Here is a 14,946-nt window from a genome sequence, read left to right as displayed (position 1 = left end):
CCAAAGGAATGAATAAGGTGGCATCCTTAAAATCCTTTGGTAAAATAAGTAGGCAGCTCAATAAACTAGTACAATCCACTAATATTTAAACAATTGAAGAGAAGCTGTGGATATGTTTTCCACAATAAAACTACAGATCTTTAAAAAGCAGTGAAATTGCAGTGCTTGGAGGCTTTAATTTCTCTGACATCTGTTGAGAGAACAACTCTTCCAAAAATGTATTTCCAGGAAATTCCTTATCAGTCTTGCTGACAACTTTCTCTTCAGCTGGAGAAGCAAGTTTTATTTAAAGGAAGGAGCACCACTTAAAAGAAAAGAATCATTTATATGGAGTTCTCGTAAAGCTCCAGAATCAGTTTTGGAGTATCGGGTTCCTATTGTACGCAAATGATCAATAAAAAAAGCCTTCCCATTTGTGATGGGGAAATGCAGCAGAGATTCAAGACAAAATGTCTTCCACTGGGAAGAATTATTGCCTGAAGTAATATTCAACTGTTGTAGACTTCTGTTTACAGATTAAGGAAAAGGGGATTCACATTTGTTTTACATACAGTCAGAAAAGAGTGCATCACTCTTCTGATTCTACTTTCAAATGCAACCAGAGAGCTCTGTCTAATTCCTTAGAGTGCAGACAACACATCAAGTAGGTATGTTGGATAACCGCCTTGTGAATGGATGAGTGTTGGAGATTTTCATTATTTCTTTTTTGTGTGAGGTGGAATGGAAGTGAAGGGATTTATTTTCTTCAGGAACTGCACACTATCATCATCATCATCATCATCACTGTAGAGTATTTCCACCAGGGTCTGATTTTTGGTCAATGAGTGCTATCTTGCAGGACCAAACACAGCATCTGTGTCCAACTGGACATTTTTCAGGTCTGCCTTCAGCCTTCCATGTCAGTGCTTGCTGTCTACATTAAAATGGAGAGGTGATGTTGGCGACAGCATGGGGGGTTGCTTGTAGAACATGGCTGTAAATGTTTTTCCTGCATTTTCTCTGATGTTGTCATGATGCCCATTTGCTTCCAAACTGTGTCATTGCTGACATGGTCAGGCAGAGAAATGCCTAGCAACCACCAAAGCATGCACATCTCCATAGCAGGTAAAGTGCACTCAATGCATTTGGTGACTGGCCATTTCCTTTCTCCAGGAACTGCTGACATATTTTTAATCAGCAAGCATAAGACCATGATGCACTGTTAATTAAGCTATTTTCCAAAGCACCTGAAGGCAGGACAAGAAGCAACGGGTGGAAACTCATCAAGGAGAGAAGCAACCTAGAACTAAGGAGAAACTTCCTGACAGTGAGAACAATTAATCAGTGGAACAGCTTGCCTCCAGAAGCAGTAAATGCTCCAACACTGGAAGTTTTTAAGAAGAGACTGGACAGCCATTTGTCCGAAATGGTGTAGGGTTTCCTGCCCGAGCAGGGGGTTGGACTAGATGACCTCCAAGGTCCCTTCCAACTTTACTACTATTACTATTACTATTACTATATATATTATACATTTTATTAGTACCGAAAATAATTTCATACAACTTTAGCTTATTATCTGCTGTGCTGGACGCTGCCATCAGACACCGAAGTCGAGGACATTGTTTTTCCTGCAGAAGCCTATGAATCAGAGACCCTGCCCCCTCCCATTTTACCTTATGGTGATGATCTGTCCAAAATCCAGTTCATAGTTGTTTACTTGGGCAATGAAAATAGCTGCAACTGCTTCATACAGAGCTGTTCCATCCATGTTGATTGTAGCCCCTACTGGGAGCACAAACCTAGCAACCCTCCGGTCCACATGATTATTCTCTAATAAGCACTTGAAAGTTATAGGCAAAGTGGCTGAACTGCAAAAAGGAAAAAAAAGGGGGGGGAGGGGGTAATTTAGACCAGGGGTCCTCAACCTTGGCAACTTTAAGACTTGTGGACTTCAACTCTCAGAAGTCCCCAGCCAGCTTTGCTGGCTGAGGAATTCTGGGAGTTGAAGTCCACAAATCTTAAAGTTGCCAAGGTTGGAGACCCCTGGTTTTGACAGAAGTTAGTAGAATAATGTAGTTTAGAAAATTGCTTACACAAGTAAATTTAAGGCAAAATTAAGTTATTTGCGCTGTGTTATTGGGCAAAAACTAATACATAAATGTCCTGATTCATTCAGTATCTTAGCTGATAATAATAAAGCTATGAAAAAAAGGAATTATATTATGAGGGCAAAGGTTCGTTCCCCGAGCATATGGGTTGGTTTCCAAACATTTCGTTACCAGGCTAGATAACATCTTCAGTGGCATTTAGGGAATGTCTGTGTCAGTGGTCTTCTGCTTATAAGGGCTTCAGGTGAGGGTAAAGCTCTTATAAACAGAAGAACACTGACATTGACATCCACTAAACTCAGCTGAAGCTGTTACCTAGCCTAGTAATGAAATGTTTGGAAGCCAACCCACAAACTCGGAGAACGAACCTTCACCTTCATCCTACACCCAAACCACAGATATTCGCCACTATTGCAATCAGAATGTTGGAAATGTCTAATTATATTTTCCAGAGGTTCTTGTCACTAATGAACTATCCTCCCAACATTAATCCTATCTCTTTGTTTTGTTCTATTGCTTTGTCCCAATACCTGAAAATTATATTTGTATAAGTATATAACGTGTTTTGGATCTCCCTCCCCCCACCACCGTATCAAATAAAATGCGAGGGAATGGGAATAATTATAAATGTGCATATAAGAAAGATTTCATTTTGGTTTCTAGTTCTCATCCATTTTTCAAAATATAAGTGGCCTCTCTCTGATGTCAATACAGGATCTGAAATTGAGTTCAATAGACGATGGTATCTTTGGCTCATCAAAATTTGCATACTAATCCATTAAGAGTGCCAAAAAGATGGGCTTTCTCCAACTTTCTCCATATGCATTTTTCTCAAAATATCATCAAGGCACCTAATTTGATTTGCAACCCACAGTGAAATGGAACTAGATAATGGACTTGTCAAGTGAGTCATTCTGAAATACTGTGTGGTAGGATTAAGCACTTATATAGTAGAAGATCCTATCAAAATAATTATGTCTCTTGGTGGCATCAACTACATTTCTAAGTCTGAAAAATCAGCTTGTTTCATGCAGTGTAAAACCCAAATAAGAATAGATACAAAATAATTTTATCTGGAAAGTACTTAACTTGCAGATCAATGTCAAACAGCAAATGATGAGATTTTGGAATATTGCTGAATATTAGGGGTATGTAGTATTTGGTAGCATTTTTCTACTTTTCCTGCAGTAATTTTGCAGTGACTCATCTGTCTCCCAATTTTTTTCTGGGCCAGCTGGATTCTTTATTACAGGCTATATATTATCTCACATTTTACCATATAAAAATACAGTATAAACAGAATTTAGTATCATAGGGTGGAAATGATAGAATTTAGGAGCTTTGGGATTAGGTCTAAAGCAGGCGCCCCCAACCCCCCGGGCTGCGGCCTGGTACCAGGGTCATGCAAGTGGCAGGCAAGCACACGCGCAACTCCACTTGCATGAATGGTGCATGCATAGGCAGCTCCATTTGCATGAATGGTGAATGTGCATGCCCACTGCTTGCACAAATGGAGCTGCGCATGTGCACATATGCGCAGCTGCCGCTCATACAGAATCATCCCCTCTCTCCCCCCCGCTGGTCCGCCAAGCTGGAAAGGTTGGGGACCACTTGTCTAAGGGATACAAATTGGAAGGATTAAATCCAGAAAAAAAAGTATTCCAAGTTTGCTATGATAATGGATTTTTAAAAATTTGCACCAACAACTGGCAGCACCTAACTGATCTTTGCTAATCATGAACAAGTAATGTTGGGCCGGGATCAGTAGCCCCCAACAAATTGTAGGGCTATTGGCTAGACCAGGAATTGAAACAACCCATTGTAACAATGCAGTGGCAAATTACTGCCATATTAATGCTAAGAAAATTGCATACGTGTGACCATGATATCCCTAGAATTGAAACATGACTTGAGAGAAGCATCTTTTTTTCTTGTAAATTAAAAGAGCATTGCTTCACAACTTTAATCATTGCATCATGTACCTGGATGATGTGGCCAAGGCAATAAGCAGTGCTTGAAGAATGCCTCTGATAAAGACAATGGGGTTCTTCTTGGTGATGAAGAAATACATCATTGGCAGAATAACAAGTCCATGAACAACTAGTCCACAAAGTACAGTGACAGCATAAAAACCTAGTTTCTTCCCGATGGCTGAGGGATCATCCATTTCCAAAATCTTACCAGCAATAAGAAATACTATTCCAAATGGAAAATACCTAAGAAAGAATAAAGAGATATCCTATGCAAAGAATATATCCATACAAAAATAGATAGAAAGAAAAAAAAACCCGAATGGAAACATGGCAAAATGCAATAATTTTGGTGAAAGTATTGCAGCTGGATTATAGAGACCTAGGCTCAAATCTCCATCTGACCAAAGTGGTTGCTGAATGACTCTACCCAGGTCTATTCCCTCGGCCCAATCTTCCCTACAGAATTGTTATTATAAGGATAAAAATATAGAGAATTCCCTGTACATTACCCCAGCTCTCAAATGGAACAAGAAATAGAAATGCAATAAATAAATGCATCCTTGAAGTACCACAGATATCACTGCAAGACAAAACAGGTATTATTCTGCAAAATACTTTTGCAACACAATTTGGCCTCTCCAGCCATGCAGATGAATCTCCCTTTTGTCAGAAGTGCTATAGGTGTGTACTGTATGTCCTTGTGGTAGGAACTCACCCCTTGTAGATTGGTTAGGAAGAAATAGTTTTGAAACACTACACTAAGGAACCCTAGTTTCTATTTCTTTCTTGGATGCAGAGAGTGTTGCTCTTAGTGTAGACAGAACCACAGCCTATTGCAATCTCATGCAGTGGGGTACAAGAAATATCCAGACAATATTCATGTGGAATTTGATTTTTGCCTGAAAACATCCTGCAAGCTAATGTTTACAAATATATATTTTAAAAGGAGAACGCATGCAACCTTCTACATGTTATTTAGATTACTCATCAACCCAGTTTATGTAAGCTGATTTCATTGCTGATTACATACTTTTACTTGTTAATATTTATTTCTTCTGACATTTACTTACCATACAGTCACAGCCACTATCTTCATGACTGATTCGTTTAAACACTGGCAAAAACTGACCAAGGGAACTCCACTGGTACCCATTCTGCCCAGCATTATACCTATAAAATACATAAATGTCTTAGTTTTTTCTTGTTTATTTTCATCTAAACTTATATAATATAGTTTGAGCCTTTCCTCACTTGTACATAACCATGATAAAAACATGCCCTAGCAAATTTTTTTTTCCCTGCTCTATTCCCACAATCTATTTATCTCACCTCTTGCCCACGAATGAGACAGGCTTAAAATGAATCTTGGCTTGGCTATATTTGTGTTGAAGTAACATTACTCCTATTCTGATACCATTTAAGAGCAGCCTTGAGTACAAAATCAATTAATATTTGTTACTAGGGAAAGAAATTAGTGACTGAGAACAGAGATATGGGCAAATAAGGGATTGGCAATGGAGACATTAAATTCCATTCTAGTTTATTTGTTACTTGCTCAAGGGTGAAAAGAGAGCACTTTGGCTTAGCCTTGAGAAAAGATCTCCATTGCAAGCTGGAAATTTATCTGAAATTTGAATTACCAGATGAGTTGAATGGCTGGTAATGAGTCACATTTCTAAGTAAGGTATGCTAAGGATTACATATTATGAACAATACAAGCTCCATCATTACGTGTCATAACTGTGAGCATTGATCCCTGCTAGATCAGATTTCTAATCCAGCAGCCTGTTCTCCCAGTGACCAACCACTTCACAACGAAGCCTACTAGGCACCTCACCATTTGCTGCATCACTCTAATTCATGGGTACTTGAGACAAATTTGGCAAAAGGTATATTGTGGAAGGTGGATCCTAGCAATGAAAACTAGTCTCATAGAGACCAATCAAAGTTATTGCCCTTGAAAAGCCACAGTTATCTCTGGGCTGGGGGAAGTTTTCTTCCAAGTACAATTTATTTATTTATTTATTTATGAGACTTATATACCGCTTTAAGTGCAAGCACTCTCTAAGCGGTGTACACCAGTAAGCAATGTATATATATATATATTTACATTGCCCCCAACAATCTGGGTCCTCATTTTACCTACCCCGGAAGGATGGAAGGCTGAGTCAACCTTGAGCCAGTGAGATTTGAACCGCTGACCTGCTGAACACAGTCAGCTAAAGTGGCCTGCAGTACTGCACTCTAACTGCTGCGCCACCTCGTTTCAGGGAAACAAGATGGAAGAGGGCTATGTCTTGCCAGAATTCCAGAGTAACCTTGTTGGTCACTATAAGGAACAGAATGTTGGACTAAGATGAGCCTATAAGGTTCTTACATAAATTTTGCTGGGCTATAAAATAACTGTGTAAAACATTGAAACCTGCATGAGTTAAATTTCACTGACATGACCTTTTGACTCTCTTCCTGTCAAGAATGTTTTCTTAGGGAATAGAGGTTTAGAGGGGAAGGGGAGGGGGAAAGCACCTCATAGCTACCACATCTAAAAAGAAGACAGGTTCTTTCAACAGTATGGAGTGGTGCTACAATGCTAGACCTCTTAAAAATGACAGATGTAAAAGAACCCTGAACCACTTTGTTCATTAAATACAGGCAGTTGTCATTTAGTGACTGCCTCGCTTAGCAACCGTTAACAGTTGCGATAGTGATGAAAAAATAAATTTACAAGCAATCCTTGCATTTACAACTTTTGCTGGTGTGTAAAACAAAAGAAATCGAACTAAAATCATAAGCACATGGTGTTTCACTTAGGGAATGCTTTGCTTAAAAACTGAGTCATTGGTCCCAATTGTGGTTACTAAATGAGGACAAACTGTACAAAAGCTCTGCTAAGCCTATTTATTCACTTTAAATATCCCTTGAAAATCTTTGTCCTGTCTTCAGGCATCTTGCTAGAAGTGCTAAAAGGCACAGATTAGATTGAATATATCGATTCACATCATAGAAATGGAGCAGCTGTCTGGAATCTCAACGGATCACTAGCTGAAAAGGCTAAAGTGACATCTCTGCAGACAGAACTGCTACATGATCACTCAAAATATTCTAATGTATAATTAAATACCTTGAGATGTCCCTGTTTAGAAGAAGTGGCTCACTCCCATTTGATCATTCTAGCTAAGTCTTGATTTTGAATAAAATCCCTGTCTTTCAAACTAAAAACAATCCAAACTGGTTATAAATGGTGCTAAGCTAATCAAATATTTGGCTGCTCTCTAGAGGTCATTTTAAAAACTGCTGGACTGATTCTCCCAGAGTCATTCAATATAATTCTGTTTAAAGAAGACTGGAAAAAGATGTTTCAGTTTCATGTCAATATTCAAAAACTGGCAAAAACGTTAGACTCACAGTGGTTAAATTACAGAAGTGCCTAATTAAAGTCCACAGTTGTTCCCTTTGCCCCCCCTCCTCTGGTTATACAAAAGGCAAGGAGATCTGTCCTCCCCTTTAATGTGAACTCTAAAATTTAAAAAAATCTCTAAAATTTAGAATTAGTGGAATGGGATTAAATGGAAGTAGTCCCTGACAAACAAGTTCCAGGGAAAGAAAACCATGATGAATTTACTGACTACATGTTATATTTCTTTTAATGTGCATGCCTCCAAGCCAATTTGACTCCTGGCACCTGCAGTTTTCTCAGCAGCCTTTTAAGAAGTAGTTTGTCCTTTCTAGGGGTGAGAGAAAGTGACTGGCCCACCCAGGCAGCTTTGTGGATAAGGCAGAACTAGAACTCACAGTCTCCCAGTTTCTAGCATGATGCCTTACCACTATACCAAATTGACTTACACTTCTTCCTTGGCCAGAGGTAGGCAACCTTGGCTCTTTTATGACTCGTAGACTTCAACTCCCAGAATTCCTGAGCCAGCATGGCTGGCTCAGGAATTCTGGGAGTTGAAGTCCACAAGTCATAAAAGAACCAAGGCTGCCTACCCCTGTCCTTGGCAATTCCCTATCAAGACTATATATTTCTTTTGTCATAGTTGTTGCCCTTCTGCAGGACCCACTCACCGAATGGGGCAACTCCAAGACAATGTCCCCCATTTTTTTTTCATGTCTGTTAGGAGTGTTATCTAACCTGCCACACTTTGCAATTTACATAAATATTTCAGTTCTTCATAGGTACCTCCAAACAATAAGGCTAAGAATTGAAGAACCAAATGGCTTGTTGTTTGCAGAGAGGTAGCCATTAGAGTTGTGCATTGTAAAAGTCAGATCACTGAGCCCCAATTTTATGATCTTTTTTGCAGCAGTTGTTAAGCAAATGTGGCAGTCATAAACCAAACGTGACGGTTGTTAAGTAAGCCAATGGTTCACTACAGGTGTGATTTTGTTGAAAATCAGAAATGCCAGTTTTAGGCAAAACTGTCATCAAAGACAGTCACGACCTGCACTAGGCCATAAATGCATTCATATTTCTGAGCGCCCTAAGTTCAGTCACATGACCCCAGAGGGGTCAACCATGGGAGCTTCAAATCCGAATTGTAAGTCGCCTTGTTTGAGTTAGCTATAGCTTCAAATAGTCACTAAGCAATTAGTCATAAGTCAAGGACCACCTGTAGTCTTAGCTGAAGATACTGTATATCAGCAAATGAAGGCAAATAGCCACATTTTCTGTTTAGTACTGCACACTTTCATCCATTGTGTTAACTATACTATTGAAAATAATACCCCAACCACAAACATGCTTTGCTCCTTTTCATTTAAGTTTCTCAGAACAACTCTAGGAATTACAGACAGACGTAAAAGAAGCAAAAACACAATTTAAGAAAACAAAAATTCCAGCTTTGGAAAAGGAAAAAAAATGGTGCCTTATAGTATTAACATTTTTTAAATACAACTAGAAATATAGCCACAGTCCTTAAATTATATTCAGAATTGTGAAATATGCTTTCCAAGCTAAAACATGAGGAATTCTATAAAAAGCAATTAATTTCTCTCTAGTATTCTGTTTCAATGGGGCATCTTCTAAATGTCCTTCACTTCAGTTCATGAAATACAGTAAGCATAAATAACTGAAATAATATATAAAGTTGATGCTCAACTTGTCTGCAAGGCATTAGATAGCACATGATTAGTCCATTTCATGCAGTAACGTTATCTGACATGCTATTAAAACTTACCCATGGTAGCAGAGAATATTACAATTCCCAACACATTCATGCCTTCACTAGTGCCTGGCTCTGACTTATAAATCACTTCTGGTGGTGGTGTAATATCCAAAGCAAAATTCTGGATGTTGGATCCATTTTCATCTTGCACACCGTAGATTATAATTCGGCGAGTAATACTTTCAGATGGTGCTTTGCTCACTTTGACAATTGGAATGCTTTTGGTTCGATACTGAAAGAGCACAGATCATCTGGGTTATGTGCAGAGGGATAGTCATTGCAGTATTTCTCATTCTTGGCAACTTTAAAATATGTGGATTTCAATTTCCAGAATTCTCCAGACAGCAGGGGAATTCTGGGAGTTGAAGTCCACACATCTTAAAGTTCCCGAGACTGTGAAACATTGCTCTTATCATTTGAAATTTAAAATTATTTTAATATTTGCAAATCTTGAATGAAGCAAACAATACAATTGTAAAACAACATTCCAACCCATGCAATTGTAGAAAAACATCTATATCCAATTGCAGAAAAACATTTATATCCAACAAAATTCAAAACATTTGTATAAAGTTAGATATTTTTAAATACCCAAATTTCAAAGTTGGTAAATGAATGCAACACAATAATAATACTGTCGCTCCTCACATCTTATCCAAAAACATTTCATGGATCTCCAACCTCAAAAATAGATTTTTATGAGAGAATGAAGTCTAAAGAGAGACAGAATAGGCAGAAAACTTCATTGTGCTCTGTTTATGGGAACAAAGTTAGAATCCCATCTCCAATTTGTACTTCTGCATAAATCGTATCTCCCAACAGGGCAATGTTTTATGTAGAAACCCACCTGTCTTTTCTTGTCACTTTCCTGTCATGTCTCTTTTCAGAGAAGCTGGAGGAAATGGAATTTATGTATTAATGGCTTTAACAGTTATTACATGTCCTCCATCTGGAAGATACCTATATTTTGGCTTGGAAATCTTTGCCATTTATTATTGCAAAGATTAAGAAAATACTGACTTTTTCCAAGGGGGGGGGGGATTTGTGAGCTCTGTCTATCAATTTGTTCTCTACACCAGAACAAACAATTCAGAGGGTACTTTTATATCAAGATGGAAGAGTAAATAGATGATTCATTGATTGGTGAATCAATTTATTAATAGATAAGGTTGGTTTTTTTGAAGTCTGATAGGCTGCCATGCATGGCTTCTGAACTGCTTTTAAAAGTTACACAAATCTATTTGCTGCCAGATTTTAGACCCATATAATGTTAATAATAGTGATAGGAACATAAGAGTTTGTGGCTCATAATAAGTAAACTCTTATGTTCCTATCACTACTATTAACATTATATGGGACTAAGATCTGGCAATGCATTGGGGTTTGCATTGATAATATATCTAGAGGAGAGAAAGTTGGGGCAACACTAATTACCATCATTTTTCTCCAACTAAATTCTTCCAGATACCTTAAATTGCATCCTCTCTTTGAGAAACACCAGGTTGGAGAAAATCTGCTTTATGCACTACTCAGGAATAGCTTTTAAGGGTTGTAGATGAGATCTTCCTGACAGCAACTGGATATACTACAACTGATATACTACACCTATACATTCTGCATGCAAAGTTTATGCCTAATATATAAACAACTTGGCATTCCCCACATTTTTATATTTTCATTCTCATCATGAGAAGTGACTATACAAGTTGTCATTCTCACTATTTGGAAAGCTCCAAGCTACCTAACCTGCATATTTTTTTAAACAAAATCAAGTCCGTATTTCACTTATGGGACTTTGAACAGTTGAGAATTTTACTGGAGGTATTTCCCCCTTCTGCTAGATCTCATAGTAGGTAACATTTGCTGTTAAGAGTAATAATGAATTGATGATGATGATGATGATGATGATGATGATGATGATGATGATAATGACAACGACATCCATTAGTCATGTCCAACTCTTGGCGATTCTGTGGGCCAGGTCTCTCCACGTCTTCCAATCTCCCACTGCTTCTTTGAGTTTTGCTATGCTCTGGCTGTGGTCTGCTTTGATGATGTCCAGCCACTTTGTTCTTTGGTGGCCTGGTTTCATTTCACTGCTAACTCTTCCCGTAATTGCTTTCTCCAGGGAGAATTTTTAATATTTGTGGCTATTAGGAAGAGTCCCCTGTCCCCAATTCTTACTCAACACCTTTATTAAACTAAATAATACATGTACTGTAGTGGTGATTTTAGAGGTTATTGTGGCTTATCTGATGAATTGTATATGGCTTATCTATTTTTTTTCTTATGAATTGGAAAGAAATATTTTTTAGGGTTGAAAGTTAGAGCCAGATTCCTACCTGTTTAAAAGTGGCTTCCACAAGGTTTGCAGGAAACATGTTCCTGAAAAGACAAAGAAAACTGGTCAAGGAAATAGATAGACTTTTAAACACAAAGGTTTGCAAACTAGAAATATGCAATAATTTATAATATAAAACATGTTATCTGGCTAAAAAAAATAGCTTCAGATTCTTCATTGGGTAAGTGATTTTCCCATTTTTCCTGTTGCAGAACTTGGGGAAAAATTGGAACAAGGTGATATTCTGTTAATTGAAGGTTTTTTAAATTAATATTTATAAACATTTATAGTAAACATCATACAACATCCTGGCATAAAATTCAGAGCTGGGAAAAACTTGAAAACCATGTAATCTAATACTTGTATGCCACAACAGTAATCTCTAAGTTATTTTGCAACTATGCACCTGTAGCTGTTTGGAAATTCACTCAAGACTTGTCATTACAGGCTAGTATTGTATGTGCTAGCAGATTTCCTAGTTTGTTCCAATCTGGCATGATCTGTACAGGTTTATTAGTGGGTAAAAAGACATCTGAACAATTCACATCACCCATTAATCTGGCATTCATTTTTCTGGCACTTTCAATTAAAAATTAAATTCTGAATCAGCCTCTGATGAAAAAGACATTTTACCACATAGAAAGATTGTAATTTGAGTGATGGGAATGTGATTATATTGCAATAAATGTTTCATTTTTATGAAAGTTTTTTAGTTTTCTCCATATTATTGCCTTAAAAAAGCATGCTTGGGACACGTATCTTCAATTGCCCCAAGAGATTTAGAATTATTCCCTTTCAATTGCCTTTTTAAGTTCCAGGGAATCCTGATTCCTCCACGTAATCATCTCTGTAACATAGATTGTATCTATGTACATTAGGAATTTCATTAATTAATTCTGTTTGTGATGTGATTTGGATGAAAAGTGCTACAGGCATGCAAAGGATTACTTTGCTGATTAAATGATAGATTAGTAGTTTATGATGGATAATTAATCTGGAGCAACTGTTGGGGGAGATTGCATTCAGATTGAAGAGAAACTAGGTATATGTGTTTTAGCAACCTTTGAACTTGTGCCTCACTTCTGCAGTTGTAACTAGCTGCACTGACATGCAATTAGGATTATATGAAAGAAGAAACATCTGTCAGATGGTCATTAGTGATCTAATGTTAAAAAAAGAGTTTTAAAGATACTAGCATGTTATTTTTCATTATTCTTTCTCTTGCAGGAATTAGGATGGTTCCTTTTAATAGATACTAAAAGAAATCAACCCTGACTGTTCTTTGGAAGGACAGATACTGAAGCTGAAGCTCAAATACTTTGGTCACCAAATGAGAAGAGAGAATCCATTACAAAAGACCCTGATGTTGAGAAAGATTGAAGGCAAAAGGAGAAGAGGATGGCAGAAGATGGGATGGTTAAATGGTGTCATCAACATAATGAACATGAATTTGGGCAAAATCTGGGAGAAAGGAGAGGACAGAAGAGCCTGGCATGCTGTGGTCCATGGGATCACAAAGAGTCGGATACGACTTAGTGGGTGAACAACAACCTTTTAATAGAAATGACTGGAACTACTCCAATATATTTTAAATAGACTCTTGTTTTCCACGGTAAATCATTCTTCAAGATTAACTTTGTTGAAATGATCAAAAGATAAGATAAGGTAATATCTCACTAGAACAGCAGTTTAGGATCACATCAGTTTTTACCAGAACAGTACAGGCCCTGACAGACAACCTTGATACGTCACTAAACAAATGAGTTTGAGCATGGTAACAATAGTTGTGTTCTGGAGGAGATGCAGTTAGTTTGGAGCCCTTTCTCCATTTTACAGAAATATAACTGTGAGGGGAAAAAAAGCAGCTGGCCTATAACACTGAACAAGTATTTTTATTAGCTCCATCATATTCTTGGAAAAACTGCAAACACTTGGTTTTGAAATACTGATTTCAAAAAACAATTTATGCCCATTTTGCAGTTATTCTATTGAACATGAGATTTGTGCTTCTGCAGTTCTCATTAGTGTTGTACGATACTTCTATTGCTTTATTGGAGGTAGGACCCTAGTGCTGAAGTCTTTCTAACTCTCTCAATATCAGATTTTAGAGGATTATTTATAATTATTTTCAAATGGACACATTGCTCTAAAAGATTACAGTGATGGTACTTTTATTTTTTTGAAACAGGACTGTTTGTGTAACACAGAGATCCATGCCAACATTTCATCAGTCCACCAGTCCACTGTTTACAACACTGTCCTTTCAGCAGTTCCAAGAAAGTTCCACATTCATTTGCACTATTCAGATGACCCTTAGGGCACACATAAATCTCCAAGTGGCGTCAACAACTCTCAGAGAGAGTGCTAATTCTTCTGGAAGATATATTGCTCTTAAACATCCCTCTCCTCATTAGTGATGCCCTTATATTTCTTCATCTCTTTCGTATTCTCTCTTAACCATATGGAACAAATAAGCTGCTAAGACAATATCAATATTTAATTCTGCAAAGCTATTAACTGAATACTGCTGATCTTAGTTCTGCCATAACTTGTCTATTGCAGCTGGAAAGAATGATTTGTTGCCAGCAAGGTCCCATCATGTTTCAAAGAGATGCCATGATTTTCTTTCTTTTCCATCTGCTGAGGTGGTGATGTATTTCCTCTTCTTTGCCGTCAAGCTTTTCTGCACAACGGCCTTGAGCTGCTTGTTCTCCTGAGCAGAAATGACTGGAAATAAAGCTGGTTTAAGACAATGTCTGTTAAGATTTAATTTTCAGCTTTGATAACAATGCTAGGCAGGTATTCTATCTGAAGAGTAGTTAATGCTCCTTAGTAACTGGCCAGCTTCTGTGATTCTTTACTCTCCCAACATGTTGGGGAAACCAAGCTGGATTTCTTTTGTTTCGGTTTTTTAAAATAGATTTACCATTAGGTAAGATGGGGGGGGGGCAATAAATTCTACAAATAAAATAAATAAATGGGCCAACGTTTCATCAGTCCACCAGTCCACTGTTTACAACACTGTCCTTTCAGCAGTTCCAAGAAAGTTCCACATTCATTTGCACTATTCAGATGACCCTTGGGGCACACATAAACCTCCAAGTGGCATCAACAACTCTCAGAGAGAGTGCTAACTACCAGATGATTGCAACGAATATAATTCCTTCCATTCTCCACCATTCAGTCGCAACTGAAGAAGCTTTTTGGATGAGAAGCGAAACATCTTCAAGGAAAAAACAAAGAAAGTCTAGTTGCTTTTTGAAAAAGCACCTTTGGGACAACCATGACCTGGATCATTAAGAATCTCCATAGACAGTCACTCTTCATTTGTTCTCTGTGACCAGCTATGGTTCATGCTCTAATTGCTGAATATGTAGATA

The 14,946-nt window shown here is 37.7% G+C and overlaps 1 protein-coding gene across 6 annotated transcripts in view; it reads right to left on the bottom strand.

Moving 5' to 3' along the window:
• SLC1A7 (solute carrier family 1 member 7) overlaps positions 1–14,946 on the bottom strand; it is a 47,012-nt gene that overhangs the window by 9,885 nt on the left and 22,181 nt on the right. For all 6 annotated transcript variants that reach the window (XR_005553786.1, XM_039319996.1, XM_039319994.1 and 3 more), the window contains 5 exons: positions 11,568–11,610; positions 9,238–9,457; positions 5,131–5,230; positions 4,070–4,303; positions 1,653–1,847 (listed from right to left, as the gene is read on the bottom strand). Coding sequence is in view for 5 of the 6 variants with exons in the window: in XM_039319996.1 (XP_039175930.1) it covers positions 1,653–1,847; positions 4,070–4,303; positions 5,131–5,230; positions 9,238–9,457; positions 11,568–11,610 (792 nt within the window). In the remaining variant the exon portion in view is untranslated. The remainder of the gene's footprint in view (positions 1–1,652; positions 1,848–4,069; positions 4,304–5,130; positions 5,231–9,237; positions 9,458–11,567; positions 11,611–14,946) is intronic.

The sequence above is a fragment of the Crotalus tigris genome, unplaced genomic scaffold (genome assembly GCF_016545835.1).
Source record: "Crotalus tigris isolate CLP2741 ecotype Arizona unplaced genomic scaffold, ASM1654583v1 scf7180000023617.9722795, whole genome shotgun sequence".
NCBI classification, from domain to species: domain Eukaryota; kingdom Metazoa; phylum Chordata; class Lepidosauria; order Squamata; family Viperidae; genus Crotalus; species Crotalus tigris.
This window is presented reverse-complemented; position numbering and strand designations above follow the sequence as displayed.